The sequence below is a fragment of the Tiliqua scincoides genome, chromosome 5 (genome assembly GCF_035046505.1).
Source record: "Tiliqua scincoides isolate rTilSci1 chromosome 5, rTilSci1.hap2, whole genome shotgun sequence".
Lineage (NCBI taxonomy): Eukaryota > Metazoa > Chordata > Lepidosauria > Squamata > Scincidae > Tiliqua > Tiliqua scincoides.
The window spans coordinates 124,328,749-124,344,904 of record NC_089825.1 but is presented as its reverse complement, the minus strand read 5'-3'; the positions used below and the strand labels follow the sequence as shown (position 1 = coordinate 124,344,904).

The window sequence follows — 16,156 nt, the reverse complement described above, 5'->3', positions numbered from 1 at the left end:
GCAAACTGAAGCGGCATAATTGTTTTTTACTACAGAATTAGGTAGCAGTATGCCTTTTGGGGTGCTATGAAGCACAGAATACACACTTGGATCAGTATTTATCCAGCCAAAAGAAAGAAAACCACCTGGGTCTCAAGTGCTGGTTTTGGTCAGTCTCACCTGGATAGACTTCACCCTGTGGAACCTCCCCTTCTTCAGAGGCCTGCAATTCAGAAACATGTTCATATCCTTGACTGTGGGCCATTCAGAAGGCCAAACCTGTTTGTGAGAGATGGAGGGTCAAGACTTGATGCCCATTCTTCACTACAAGAAGGTGTTACAGCATGAAAAATATTGCTAACAAACTACATGTATATGCTACTGCTTCTCAGAACTTATAGCCCATGGACCTTTCTGCTACTGTAATGCTAATAATCCTCATTATTAAAATAATTACACAGATACTAGTCATGGTAAATCAAGCTAGCATGGAGGTGGATGACAATTTAATTTCAGTATTAATTTAATACTAATAAAGACATATCCCTCTGAGCATGGGCAAAGCATCATCTCCCCAGCAGTCAGTAATAATAACTGCAGCCCTTTAACCTCTTTTAGAAATAAATACTTCATATAACAGCAACAGCTGACCAACTCCTTAAAAGTATCTGGAGAAAACTAATCATTACTTGTTGTTTCATTTTTCAATGAGCTTGGATGACCAACAAAGGAAAGAATTGACAGACTGCCAGATTGCTGGGGCTTCATCTGAGCTAGTGTTCAGCTCTTGGATCTGTTTTCAAAGCCAAGGTTCAATCCTCATTTGAAGAAATAAAGGAGAGTCTCTAAACAGACACAGGGTATCTTTCTTTGACTATACACAATCCTTCTAACTGTCTAATCAGAAATAAGTGTCACTGTATGTAATGTGCCTTATTCCCAGGAAAGTGTGTACAGTACACTATAGGATGCGGCCTAAGACCCCAATCCTAAGCCTGTCTATTCAGAAGTAAGTCCCATTATAGTCAATGTGGCTTATTCCCAGGTAAGTGTGGATAGGATTGCAGCCTAAAGGTCAAATCCTATCCAACTTTCCAGTTCTGGTATACCTGTGCCAATGGTATATGTGCTGCATCTTATGGTGAGGGTAGTTATGGAGGCCTCCACAAAGTAAGGGAATGTGTTCCCTTGCCTCAGGGCTGCACTGCAGATGCACTGGCACTGAAAATTGGATAGGACTGAGCCCTTCGTCATCCTCAAGCACTGGGATTAGTGGGGTAGGACTTTTTGGTCAGAGGGTGCAACTTCCACACAGGCGCTCTTTTTTAGAAGAAAAAAGAATCTGGTGAAATGGTTGCAATGGTTTCACACCCATCTCTGTAATTTTTAAGCCTCAACATTACAAAATTAACACTAGAAATAATGTAACAGGTAAAACCATTACTGTGCTACTTTTTCTTGGGACTATATAGTCATCATTCTTGGGCTCATTTTGGGTCAACCAAGTCCAAGTTTAGTAGCAGACAAAATGTGTGCATGGATTCAAAGTGGGAAAAGATTAACAATTAAGCCAGGTACGCTACACAGCCGGGACCCCCAATACAACAAAATTAGATATTGGGGACATGAAAGAGCTGAACCTCGGAAATGGTGTGGGGGGGGGAAGGGACAATCTGAAACCTCATAGGATTGAAAGGAAGAAGGCCACAGAGCAAGCAGAAACTGAACTAAGACCCAGGCCCACCAGCTCCTTTTGCCCTGCACCCAGCTGTCTGAGAACCTGCCCTTCAAAGCAAGCCACAATTCTCCATGCTGCAAAATTTCCCAGCCTTGCTTAACCGAGTAATGCCAAATTGCGGCCAGGTTTGTGTAGACGCCCTGAGTCACAGAGAGGAGGCAGTGCCAGCCAGGCCAGGGAAGAACCACACAAAAGGCAAGAGATTTGCCAGCCATAGGCAAGTTGGGACGGGCACTTGAAGTTGCCCAGAGGAGGAGGGAAGGAGGGCAAGACAAGCAGCTGAATGGATAAAGGGGTTACTGGGGGGGGGGGAGGCAGATTCCACCTCCCCAAATGCAACAGAACCATTTAAGGACTCTCCCCTTTCTTGGAAGCAGCTGTGTGCACACAGTCCTCTACCCCACACTGCTCCCCATGCCCAGGCAGGCAGGTGGAGTATGTGCCAGGGGTGTGTGGTGGGTGGCAAGGCAGGTGAGGCAGAGCCTCCCTACTATTGTCCTTCGAAAAGCCCTGTGAGATGCACAAGCACTCACAACCCACGTGCACAGCTTGGTTCTTGCACACCTCACAGGGCAGCGTCCATGCTTTCTGAAGGACTACAGTAGGGAGGCTCCACCTCACCTGCCTCCCCACCCACCACACCTCTCAGGTGGCAGCAGTGCTATTTGAATGACTGGGCGGAGGCTCTGCCTCACCTGCCCACCCACACCTCTCAGGTGGTGGGGAGGCTCTGCCTCACCTGCCTCCCCACCCACCCCAGGTCTGTGCACAGGTGGAGGGAGAGGTGGACAGAGGGGAGGGCGAGGGAAACCCAGCCAAGCCGTGCCTCCCCCCCAGCCATCAGGGAGCAGGGCCCCCTTGAACCAGGCATCCCCCCTCCTGCTGCGCCCAGCCGAGCGCCCGCCCTCCTCCAGCCCCTCCCGCACCTTCTGTCCCCAGCTGCAGCCCCCCAGGAAGGAGGGCGGTCCCGTCCCACCCCCGCCCCCGCCCCCGCCCTGCCCAGCCCTGCCCAGCCCAGCCAGGGCTCCGTGTGACGCCTCACCAGGCTCCCAGGCTGCTGCGGGCACTGGAGACGGTGCGCCCTCGGAGGCCGTCCCCGGAAGCCCGGCCTGCAGTCGGCGTTCCGCTCCCGCCCAGCCTCTCCCTCCCCTTGCGGAGCCGCCCAGAGCTCCAGCGGTGGCCTTGCTGGAAGTCTCCCCACCTGGCAGGCTGCCAGTGCCGCGCCCCGCCAGCTGCCTCCAGGACCACAAGGCGCCCGCATCCTGTGGCCGCGCCCCTGCCGGCAGCCAGGCACAGGCCACCCGCAGAGCCGGAGGCTGCACAGTCATCCCCAGAGATCTGTCCACTCCCCTTTGAGAGGCCTCCATATCCTGTGGCGAGGAGTTCCACAGGCTCATCGCACGCACATTCCCATCAGGGCCTGGAACCTGGGATGGACTGAAGACCTGTCCACTCCCCTTTGAGAGGCCTCCACATCCTGTGGCGAGGCGTTCCACAGGCTCATTGTACGCACGTTCCCATCAGGGCCTGGAACCTGGGATGGAATGAAGACCTGTCCACTCCCCTTTGAGAGGCCTCCACATCCTGTGGTGAGGAGTTCCACAGGCTCATCGTACGCACATTCCCATCAGGGCCTGGAACCTGGGATGGAATGAAGACCTGTCCACTCCCCTTTGAGAGGCCTCCACATCCTGTGGCGAGGAGTTCCACAGGCTCATCACATGCACATACCCATCAGGGCCTGGAACCTGCGATGTACTTCTACTCTGAAGATCTGTCCACTCCCCTTTGAGATGCACCCAGGCCACCACATCCTGTGGCATGGAGTTCCACAGAGTAATTACACACACATACACATCAGGGCTTGAAACCTGGGATGGACTTCTCCTCTGAAGACCTGTCCACTCCCCTTTGAGAGGCCTCCACATCCTGTGGTGAGGAGTTCCATAGGCTCATCACATGCACATTCCCATCAGGGCCTGGAACCTGGGATGAACGTCTCCTCTGAAGACCTGTCCACTCCCCTTTGAGAAGCCTCCAGGCCTCCACATCCCGTGGCAAGGAGTTGCACAGGCTAATTACATGCACATACCCATCAGGCTTGTGTAACCTAGGTTGGACTTCTCCTTTGTATGATCTGTCCACTCCCCTTTTAAAAGGCATCCAGGCCAGACACCATCACCACATCCTGTGGCAAGGAGTTCCACAGGCTAATTACAGGCTGGGTAGAGTAATATTTCTTTTGTCTGTCATAAGAACATAATTAGAGCTCTGCTGGATGTGGCCAAAAGCCCATCTAGTCCAGCTTCCTGTATCTCACAGTGGCTCACCAGATGCCCCAGGGAGCACACAAGACAAAAGAGACCTGAATCCTGGTGCCCTCCCTCGCATCTGGCATTCTGAGGTAGCCTACCTCTAAAATCAGGAGGTTGCACATACTCATCACAGCTTGTAACTTTTGATGGACTTTTCTTCTAGAAATCTGTCCACTCCCCTTTTAAAAGGTATCCAGGCCAGATGCAATCACCACATCCTGTGACAAGGAGTTCCACGGGCTAATTACAGGCTGGGTAAAGTAATATTTTCTTTTGTCTGTCATAATAACATAAGAGGAGCCCTCCTGGATCAGGCCACAGGCCCATCTAGTCCAACTTCCTGAACCTCACAGTGGCCCACCAGATGCCTCAGGGAGCATACAAGACAAAAGAGACCTTACCCGCATCCTGATGCCCTCCCTTGCATCTGGCATTCTGAGGTAGTCTACCTCTAAAATCAGGAGGTTGCACATACTCATCATAGCTTGTAACCTGTGATAGACTTTTCCTCCAGAAATTTGTCCAATCCCCTTTTAAAGGCATATAGGCCAGAGGCCATCACCACATCCTCACCACACAAGGAATTCCACAGACTAATTACAGGCTGGGTAAAGAAATATTTCCTTTTGTCTGAGAACTGGAGAGTTAGTCCAGTCCATTTTTAGTGGGTGTCCCCTGTTCTGGTGTTGTGCAAGAGGGAAAAGAACTTCCCTCAATCTACTCTGTCCATCCCATGCATTCTATATGTCTCAGTCATGTCCCCCCACAGGCGCCTCCTTTCTCGACTGAAGAGCCCCAGCCCACAAATAATTTTGATTACTCTCTTCTTTGCCTTTTCCAGTTCCCTATATCCTTTTTGAGATGTGACAACCTGATGTGGCCTTACCATTGATTTTTACAACAGCATAATATCAGCTATTTTAATTTCAATCCTTTAAAAAAATTATCCTAAGCAAGGAACTGGCCTTCTTTACAGCTGCTGCACAGTGGGTCAACATTTTCAGTGAGATGTCCACCGGACTAAGAAGGAAGGAAGGAAGGAAATACATACATACATACATATTCCAAAATCTCTCTCTTCAGGGGGATTAATATGATATAGCAAGGGGGCTGTGTCATTTTGATGGGGAAATAAAAACAGCTGTGGTAAAAGTGCCTCTCCAGTTTACATGCAGTGCCCTTCACCAGCAGGCAGAATGCTGGGATCTCATGGTTCAAGAGTTGCCTCTGCCATGGCCACATTACATAGCCTTGGGCAGGTCACTCAGTTCAGTTGCTGTATAATACATTCCCCCTCAAGGCAAGCTATCATAAACCAGAGCTTTTCCAAAACTTTTGCTTTATGTTAATGTTCCCAAACAATCTCACAATTTTGAAATAATGTTGGTGCTCTTTTTCACGTGCAACTCAGGGTTGCACATTTATTTAGACAGGTAAAAATCCGTTTGTGCAAACCCTAGCTGCTTCTCCTTTTCTAAGCACAATCTATGCATATTTCCCACAGATATCATAACACAAGGAGCTTTGAAACTCCCCAGGAATGCCAGATGAAAAGCAAGGGAAATGCAGGACTTACTGTGTGTGCCTATAAGCACTTTTGGCATCCTTAAAGCAAGTGTACTTTCTTAGGTATTCATATGCACCAAGGATTGATTGGCAATGTTATTCCTAAAACTGCAGATTAGTGGGTGATGACCATGCCTCTGAGAATGTGAAGAGTGCCCTGTTTCAAAACTGGGGAAGTATAACAAAGAAAGTTTCTGGATTTGCTGAAATACCTTCCAGTAGGGTTTAAGCTCTAGCATCTTGTTATCCACATTATGTATGTATTTGTATGTTGTTGGCAACCTTCAGTCTCGAAAGACTATGGTATCGCACTCTGAATTTGTATATGTTGTTCATTTTTTTTATGAACATATGTGTATATGTTGTTCATTTTTACACTACATTAGTAGAATTGTGCAAAGCCACATCCTCTGCCCCCATTTATGTAAATACAACATGGATCTGCATGCGTTCTGCCTCTGTGACTATCTGCTGCTCTCCTGGACTCTTCTCCTTCCCTGAGATAGTCATGGAAGGGCAACACAAAGAAGCAGCAAAAAAGCCAAATGGTTGAAACCATCCTTTCAGCACTTTTCAGTCCTCAGCCACAGGGTGTGGCTTTCAGCCTTAATGTTAGCCTGTCAGCAGGGGTTTCCTAACCCTTCCCTTTTTCTTGGAACAATTTCATTCCAGAAATGAGGTCATGCTGCTGACTTTGCATCTGGCCCCTGGCAGAGATGGCTGAAGGCATTTTGCTGCCCACAGCAGAAAATCTTAATAAGGCTAACAATGATGATGACATGATGACGAACAAAATCATTGACAATTTACTGTCTGTGGCTCCTTAATAAAGTAAAGGGGTGTAGCATTTGGTACCAAATGGCCTTGGGCCAGCCCTGTTAGACAAGGAGCCTTTTTACCGCTATTGTTGCTATTGTTAAATCAGAAACGCTTGCTGGTTTCCACAAATCATCCAGGGAGAGAAAGATCTGTCTCTACAAAATATCTTTTTCTTCGGTGTTTGAGAACAACTGTGGCTCTGAAAATGAGGCCCCTAATGGGATTGGCATTATTCCTGAATCCCTCATTTTCTTCCTGCTCTGGGTGTACTTTTTAGAACACATGTAATATGTGCACAAGAGAGAAATCTATTACATGTGCAGGGACTGAGCGCAGTGGCCAAAACCACAGCTCATTTGGGATGGGCAAACATTTTGGTAGGAGGGCCACATCGTCACTCTGACACTGTGTTGGGGTGGGGGGGGGGAAGAATTAATTTACATTTCAAATTTGAATAAATTTACATAAATGAATATATACAGCTGGAACTTATATGAATGAATGAATTTTACTGAGCTTATTTATAATACACATGAGAACTATAATACAGGCATGTAGAACCACATGAGAACTATGAACACACCTCTTACACAATGAAAACATACAGACCAAGCCAGAAACATATGGAGACACAAGTTGTTCAGAAGCGCTAGGGGTAGGGTTAAAATAATACCAGGAAAAGCAGAAAACACATGGAGACTACAAAAGGCCTTGCTCTAACTCAGCCCGCAGCTTGCATCTGGTGGTTACAACTGGCAGACATGGGCCAGCACAGGCTCCAACAGTCTGATGGGCTCCCTGCGGGCTGGATTGGGGGACCCCGAGGACCACAAATGGCCCCCAGGCTGAGGTTTGCCCACCCCTGGATTGGTATATTAAAAGGGAGACAAGGATGAAGGTGTTAAACAAATTTTGGGTCTGCCTGGTGCAAGTTCCAATAAACACACAGGTATATCAACACAACAGGAGTTTTTAATTGATCAATAAGAGAGCAGAGAATACGACTAATCCCAATGAACATCACAATTGCTTTGCCAAATGCATTGTCTCTTCCTTTTATACAGTGTTGCAAGACCATTCTAGGCTCATGCCCCTATATGAATTCAGGGGCAGTTGGCCCAGGTGGCCACCTCAGGCCCAACTATCATAACCGTCACTTAGTGCAGTGTTTTTCAGCTTGTGGGTCATGAACTACTGGCGGGTTCAATGAGCACCACCAAAAAAAATTTGAGGAAGACCTAAGGAACCAGCATTTGACCATCGGCAAGGCAAGAAATATTGCCAGCAATCACAAAGAGTAGAAGTGTGTCATGGATCCATGAATTTAATAGAACTCTGTGTGTGTGTGTGTGTGTGTGTGCTGTACATTTTGTACATTTGTATATGTATATACAATTTTATATTGTATATTATCCTACCTGCTAGAAAGCCTCCCCCAGACTGCCCTCATCACTTGCTAGCCTGGGGTTATATGGAGCTTCTCCACCTCCTTGCTCCACCCCTTCGTCTTCCCAGGGCTGCATAAGCCCAGCCTGACAGCCTTCCAGGCTTGCAATCCTACAAGCACTTGCTGTCTCTGCTTCTCTGGAGCCTGCCAACAGCAGCTCTACTTTCCTTGCCCCAGACATCAGTCTCCCGACTGGGTTTCTCTCTTGATCACATTGGGAACAAACCAACTGAGATCAAGGAGGAAGGGGCAGGACTCCTGTACCTCTTGCCCCTGCTGGCGAGGCAGGGAGGCCCTATGTCGCTGCTACCACCCCTGTGGAAAAGCCTACTGTCTGGGAGCTCAGCTGTGTCAGGTGACCTGTGTGAGTGGGGTCCTGGGTACAGATTTGTATATTTTTTATATAACTTCTTCATATATACAATACCACCAATAAACACGTTTTCTTTTTGAAAAAGAAGTTTAAACATATTAGGGTGGTGTTTCGAACACCCCCCTGCAGACTGGCACTCAGGGCTGGAGCACCCCTGGCTACCCTCGTTGTATGCCATAGCTGAGAAGTCTTATTTTGTTCAATAGAGCTTATTCCAAGGTAAGCATATTTAGGATTGCAGCCTAAGTGTCGTTCACACTGGATTCTTCCCATAGTGGCCTCCTGTGCCTGCCTATGTTTCCTTCGCCAAGTACAATAGGGTTCTAGCTTGCCAACAGGGTAAACAGAGTTCTTGGGAGTCACACAGCATACAGAGCTGCACTGCTTGTGCCCAGGTTTGGTCTGTTCTCTGCCTCCTTTGTTGCTTGGTTTCCCTTCAAGGTCCTTGATGAGGAATGGGTGTGTGGCCTGCAGTGCCCGGTGCAGCTTCTCCTTGCAATCAAGGTTCCAGCTTGGCACCAGCTTGTAGAGCTCCCGCATCTTATCCTGGTTAGTTATTTGTGAGCAAACTTTTTGGTACTGCTCATTGCTGAGGACAGAATGATACAACTTATCCAGCAGAGGCTCCACTGTGGCGGTCCGCTGGATCAGCTGCTCTCGATGCTGGTCAATAAAATGCGGCTTCGATGAGTTTGGCGATGAGTTTCCTGCAGAGAAACAGAGACGAGATCTTGGAACTCATTCTTACTGTAAACTTAAATTTACCAGTCATCCCTGAGAACTATATGAGAGGAGGATAGCAAATTCTAACCAAGAATTCTTAGCATCTCATCAGCCTGCAATTTCCAGGATTTGGGGAGTAGTGGTAGTGTATCTATGATAGAAGTGAATTGATGCAGGTTAGGCCATGTCTAATTTCTGTCTGTTGGAGTTTCATCTGCAATTTATTTTTTTGGACATGAAATAAATTGAGGTTCTTAATTCACGAATAACTGACCCTACTCATCCACTAGCCATTACTGAGAGCCCTCTAGAAAGACAGAATGTCCCCCCACCACTGGTAGCCACATAGTCATTCCCACAGTTATGGAATTAGCGGAAGGGTCTACTGGGTCAGGAGATCCAATTCCCAACAAGCCTGAACCCCAGCCGTCTTTTAAAAATGAGATTAAATTAAGCTCTAGTGGAGGTCAATTGTGCCTCTGCATGTGAAACATTTACCTTGGGAGGAGGGTCTTTCAGCCTTGTCATTTTGCCAGCATCGTTCCATGAGCCTGACCATGTCTTCCAGCTTCTCCAGCTTCTCCACCTCCAGGACATTCTTCTTCAGGTCAATACCTGAAGGCCTTTGGCCTTGGGGATCATGCAGTCTGATGCTGGGCTTGGAAATACCTGACCAAGGACGGATATATTGGTATTAGAGGGAAGATTACAGAGACTGGTACAGTCCAAAGATAAGCTCACTGCTGATCATACAAGTGTTATCACTGCTGATCACTGCTGCTCATATTATCACTTCAGACATTCAACTCTCACCCATTCTCATCCTGGGCTAGAACAACTCGCTCAAAGTTGCCCAGCGAGGTTCATAGCCAAACAGGGATTAAAATAAAGGTCCCCACCCATGTCCATGTCTAGAGTTTATTCACACCACCACAATGGGTTCTTTTCTTTCTAGCAGCGGTTTACGTATCTCCTTGTGATTCACTGAATTGTATATTATCGAGGACCAAATTCAATCACTCAGAATAAGCACATGGTGCAGTTCTCCTGGGCTAACGCAGGAGAAAGAATCCTGTTTGCTCCCCTGCATAAAAAATGCCTATATTTGGAAAGTAAGCAATTCAGCAAAATGCTAACTTCCCTCTTGACAGGCTGGCTTTCTCTAACAAAGGAATTTTCAGTGTCTATTGGTAAACCTGTCCTGATCAGGTGTGGGAGATGTGGCACACCTGGGGCAAGAATAAGCACTGAAAACACTAATCACAATTACACTAATGCAGTGCAACAAACACAAATCACAAGCATGAACTCGATGAATGTCAGCACTGAACCAAGTCATGTATTCTAATATAACAAGCTGACTACACTGTGGTGTTTCAGTCTGAGTAACAAAAGTGATGTTCAAGAAACAGCGTTCTGAAGGTACCCAAAAGATCTCTCCACATGAGCACCTTTTGCAAACAGGCAAATCAAAGCCTTTCCTTCTTCCCAGGATACTATAGTTCTGTGAGGAAGGAAGAGTAGGGCTGCAATCCTATCCACCTTTTCCTGGCAGTAAACCTCACTAAATAGAATGGTACTTCTGAGTAGACATGCATAGGATTGTGCTGTAAAGCCCTTTTAACACAGTTCTCAGTATCCTGACCAGATGACAGTTCCCAGTTCCTTTTGGGGAAGCCAGGAGAGACACACTGGCACAACACCAATGTGGGCTTATGGAGTCCATGTTCATTCCAGAAGTCCTGTTTGCTTGTTGGACAGGTAAGCCTTTGTGATCCTATACTGCCCTCAGTTGGATAAATCTGGAAGTGCATCTCATTCTCTTGTGTTTGGCTTAAACCCTTTCCCCATCTCTTCTGACCTGATCTCTTAGGTCATCTGAGGGGACTCTCCTTCAAGTGCTGCCTTTATCCAAGTTAGAGGGATGGTGGTGTGGGGGCGATCCTTCTCTGTAGTGTTGCCACAACTATGGAATTCTCTAATGGGGGAACGAAAAACTCCTTCCCTCAGGACTTTTCGACAAGGGCTCAAAATGTTTCTGTTTTGTCTTACATGTATGTGGTATGTCCTCTATTTGCCCCCTGTGCCTCTGTAGCAGTGGTTTGGTCCAAACAGTTGTCCCCCAATTTAGCTGTTTGGCCATTATTATGTTTTTATTTATTGTTTTATATATATTTTTAAAGTCTGAAACTGTAAGCTGCCTTGGACATTTGCTCTGGCAGAGGAAAAGTGGGGTATAAATCTTTTAAATGAATAAATAAATAATCAAATATATTTCCAGCAGTTCCTGAAATTGCAGATGGACAAAATAAAAAAGAGAGAAACAGCAGGACTCACATGTATAAGTCGTATCTCCAGTTAACACTGACCACATGAGGATGCCATAACTGAAATGAGAAGGAAGTGTGTTATGGTGAGAGGAGAGTGTCATCTCCCCCTGAAGAACAGAGTTTTGAGAGGTCCCATTCCTTTCTCCATCTCCTGCCCTTTCATAGGGCTCACCAAGAGGTCACACAACAACAGGACTCTGGTGCTAGAGGCTGGAGGTAAAGGAAAAACACTACAGAGAGGGTAACCAATGTCAAGCAAATAGGCTACAGCACCTTGGAGATATGGTGAAAGTATTAGACTCAAAAGATGGTATCAGCTAATAAGATGGGATGTGAAGACTTCTTTCCAGTGAGCTCCCTTTTATCTCTTTTACAGACTGCTAATCTCAGGCTCTCCTTCCTTCCTTTGTTTCCAGAATCCCCTTTCCAGCTGGATAGTAAGCATGTAGAACCTCTCTCTCTCCCTCCCCTTTTATAGAGTTCTGCGAATAACTTCTTTTCTGTACAGCCATATGCCTCAAAGTGGTCTTTTTAATAGATCGCCCAGATCCTGCAGTGTAAAACAGCTCTGCTAACACCTCTTTGGGGCTGTTCCACCACTGCTGGGATATTCCCACAAAGCTAGCTCTGGGGGAGAGGGGTAGATGAATACTACTGCTGGTAATGGGTCCGCTCTCACACAGATGACAGAACCAGCCCCATTGGATGATGCTGTCATAATTGCCATGCCTCTTAGTGCATGATGGAGGCAATGCAGCCTGTGTTCACCTGTAGATATCAGTTGCTGAGGCTGTCTTGTAGTTCATGCTGGTTTGGGCCTTGGGGGGCATATATTCCAGTGTTCCCCCATATTCATCCTCTTCCCTGTTGCTGGAAGCAGAGCACCTTGTAGATTCTTCGAACTTGGACAACCCAAAATTTGACACCTGAACAGGACAGGGGGTGGGGAAGAAACAATTCAAGTCACTGTCAGAGAATGAGATACACAAGCCCTACCTCTTGGGGGTGGAAAGGAGAGGGGGCAGAGGATATACAGTTAAAGCAAAACTTACACACAGACCCCAACTACATACATAACCATTGCAAGACACGGTGGCTAAGAAACAGCCTTGACTTACTTGCATGTTTGGTTCCTCCCTGAGTAGGACATTGCCAGGCTTGAGGTCCAGATGTAACATTGGCAGGAGGAGGCTGTACAGAAAATTTATGGCCAGTGCCACTTCGTAGAGGATGTGAAATCTCAGAGCCCAGGGCACGGAAGGGATCCTGGACTGCAGAGTGGACAAGCTGCTATTGTCCATGAACTCCATTGCAAGGCCAAGACAGGGGGCTTCCAAACTTGCTACACCTGCCTGCCCTTCATTCACAAAGAGGCCAAAGAGACAAAGGATGTAGGAGAAACAGGCCTGATGCATAGCATGGGCTTCCATCAGGAGTTCCTCTCTGGTGCAGGAAGTATTGCTGCAGGGTGGTGGGAGAAGATAGGTAAAGATGAGCATGGAAGGAAAAACACAGGCTATTAAGATCCAGATCGCTCAGAGGTCTGAATCTGAGCTGCAGCAGATCAGTCCGGCAGATCTTTGGGTTGAGGGACTGAACTGCAATTAATGTTGCTTTTAGGGAACTCTGGAACAAAAGGGGTTTACTGTTTTGCATAACTGATTCTGGCTTGACATCATTAGGGAGGTACAAGGAAGGGCAAGGAAGCCTGTGATGCCTGGACACCTCCCTCTGGCTTCTGCATTTTCAGAAGGGACTGCCCACATGCTTCCAAACTGACTGGAACCAGAAGGACTGCAAAAAGGAGAGCAGATGTAAGCAGGAAGTGGAACCGTGCAACTAAAACCACTTTCTGGAGGTTTTCTGCTCTCTGGAGAAGTCGCAGTTTTCACAACTGTTTGGAAATGTAGGTACTTTCCAGTAGCCCCTTGCTTCTGCCTTCTCAGCTTTCAGCTCTCGGCTTTCAACCGCTACCGCTACGTTACGGCACATTGGTGTGCCACAAGAGATCCCATGGAAGTTTAGAGGAGGGTCATTGATTAGTAGTGCCATTGGGAAAGTTTGAGGGTGGGCAGAACCTGCATCATTCTTCAGGTCAGCTGTTGTTTGAATTGGGTGTGTTATAACATGCAAGCTTGCCCTCAATCATTTTTTTTGGTTATTTCCATAATGCTCATTTTTTAAATGATGAAATATATCATTAAAAACGAATGGTGTGCCTTGACAATTTTAATGCCTTCCCAGTGTGTCATGAGATTTATTTTATTTTTCACATTTTTAGACCACCCATCCTCCAAGGAGCTCAGGGCTGTGTACATGGTTCCTTTTTTTTTACCCTCACAACAATTCTGTGAGGTGAATGAGGCTAAGAGATAGTGACTGACCCAAGGTCACCCAGGAAGCTTCATGGCTGAGCAAGGATTTGAACCTGGATCGTCCAGGTCTGCCCAACTCCCAAACCATCACACCACCCTGGCTTTGAGAAAGGTTGAAAATTGCTGCTCTAGGCCTACCTAGAGCAGGCAAATGGCAAATCTTATGCATCTTACACTAAATTAACGGTGTTTCCTGACATGAGACTACTTATCTAGAACCCTTTCAATAAGGCTCCAGGCCTAGCTTTGGAACAAAAGCACTTTTGGTCACTTGGTGAATGATCTTCTACATGGAGGACTTAATGGGGGCTGCATCCTTGTTGATCTTGCTAGGTTTCCCAGTGATGTTAGTCACTATCAACCACGGTATCCTTCTGGGTTGGAACATGCTTTCCAAATACTGTTTTATCGTGGTTCCAGTCAGCAGCGAACCTGCCATAGATGGAGATGGGGGAAAAGCCCCAGGCGTTGGCTGCTAGGACCCTGCGGAGACCCTCTCTTCTGGTTTCCTGGAAGCACAGTTTAAAGTGTCAGGGGACCTCACAGAGGTTTTCCCAATGCAGCTGGAGGTTGTGCAAGGCTCCGTGAGCCTCAGGTGAATGGGGGAGGCTTTTCGAGTGAGGGGGGGCAGTGTCAGCCCACAGGGGGGCCCATCTTGGACCTTTGCCCTGGGTGCGGGGCTAGGGAGGTCCGCTGCTGGCTCCAGTCCTTCCTGGCCAATAGATTCCAAAAGGTGGTATTGGGTAACCTGTTTGGTACCCTACTTATGGAGTGCCAAAGGGATCCATCATGTCCTCATGTTATTTAACATCTATGTGAAACCACTGGGAGAAGCTGTCAGGGATTTTGGAGTTCCCTGATATCCAGGGATATCCAGCTCTATCACTCCATACCATTAAATGTGGCTGTGGCTGTGTTAGAACAGCAGTTCCCAATCTTTACCATGCCGCAACCCAGCTCATTTGATGGTCGCCTCTGAAAACCGGAAGTGCCTTCTGGAAGCTTCTGGAAGCCATTCTGAGGCCTGCAAAGATAAATAGAGTGCATCACCAGCCCAGCGCAACCCAAAGAGGCCTCAAGAGTCTCCCAATGAGGCCATCACATCACCCCTCCCTTCCAGAATAGCTCCAATTTCGAGCCAAATGCCAGCAAGGGCAGGTGGGAGGTCCTGAATGTGACCCACACCTGGGTTGCACATGGGGTTGTGACTCACACTTTGGGAAACCCTGTCCTAGAGCCTTGCCTGGAGGTGGTAGAGGACAGGATGAGGGTCAACAAGCTGACATTACATTCAGACAAAACAGATCTTCTTGATCTAGAGCAGGGGTACCCAAACCCCAGCCCTGGGGCCACTTGCGGCCCTCAAGGACTCCCAATGCGGCCCTCAGGGAGCCCCCAGTCTCCAATGAGCCTCTGGCTCTCTGGAGATTTGTTGGAGCCCAAACTGGCCAGACGCAACTGCTCTCAGCATGAGGGCGACTGTTTGACCCCTCGCATGAGCTGTGGGATGAGGGCTCCCTCCAGTGCTTGTTGTTTCACGTCTGTAATGCAGTAGCAGCAGCAAAGGAAAGGCCAGTCTTGCTTTGTGCAAGGCCTTGAGCTATTGCAAGACCTTCATTCATTCATATAAGTTCATCTTTAATATATTCATTTGTGTAAACTAATGTAAATTTATTCAGATTTTAAATGTAAATTAATTCTTTCCCCCCCCCGGCCCCCGACACAGTGTCAGAGAGACGATGTGGCCCTCCTGCCAAAAACTTTGGACACCCCTGATCTAGAGCTACAATGCAGGAATTGGACTATCAATGTATTTTGCATGGGATTGTACTCCCTCTGCAAGAGCAGGTTTGCAGATTCATCACTGGGTGGTCTAACTTTGTATGATTTGCCAACTGTTGCGTTATCTGTCAATCAGACCTAAGAACTATGCACCACACATTGGTGACCTCAAGACTGGACCATCATAAAGTATTTGATGTGGGGCTGCTCTTAAAGACTGTTTGGAAACTGCAATAAGTGCAGATTATTTTTACTAAAGGTGGGGCCTCGGTATCCGTGGGGAATCCATTCTTGGATCCCCACGGATAATGAAAATTGTGGGTAATCAAATCCATGATATTCAGCCCCTTAAGTCTTCTAAATGGGACCAGAGCTGTGATTCAATCCCCTCTGGAGAGCTTTCTGAAGCCTGCAGAGCAAGTGCGTGCCCACTTGCTGCCTGTGTAGGCTTAAGAATGGCCTTTTCAGTCAAAAAATGCCACTTCTGGTTTCCCAATGGAAACCAGAAGTGACTTTATGTCATATGAGGCATTCTGAGGCCTGGGGAAGCCCCAGGAGGTGAAGCCCCTGGAGGGCTTCTCTGGGTCTCAGAATGCCTTATATGGCTTAAAAACATAACTGGTGTAAAAACGTTAACTTAAAAAGCTGTTTTGTTTTTTTAAAACTGAAATGGCCATTGTGAAGCCTGCAGAGGCAGTGGGCGAATGCA

At 47.3% G+C, this 16,156-nt stretch overlaps 1 protein-coding gene across 1 annotated transcript; it reads right to left on the bottom strand.

Moving 5' to 3' along the window:
- Positions 1-3,110: 3,110 nt before the first annotated feature.
- LOC136653487 (receptor-interacting serine/threonine-protein kinase 2-like) lies at positions 3,111-14,633 on the bottom strand. Its single transcript, XM_066630385.1, has 7 exons — positions 14,559-14,633; positions 12,409-12,751; positions 12,059-12,216; positions 11,298-11,347; positions 9,459-9,629; positions 8,610-8,944; positions 3,111-3,251 (listed from the first exon to the last, which is right to left on the bottom strand). Exons 2-7 carry the CDS (start codon positions 12,718-12,720, stop codon positions 3,111-3,113), a joined length of 1,167 nt encoding a protein of 388 aa, XP_066486482.1. The 5' UTR covers positions 12,721-12,751; positions 14,559-14,633.
- Between the last annotated feature and the right edge of the window lie 1,523 nt (positions 14,634-16,156).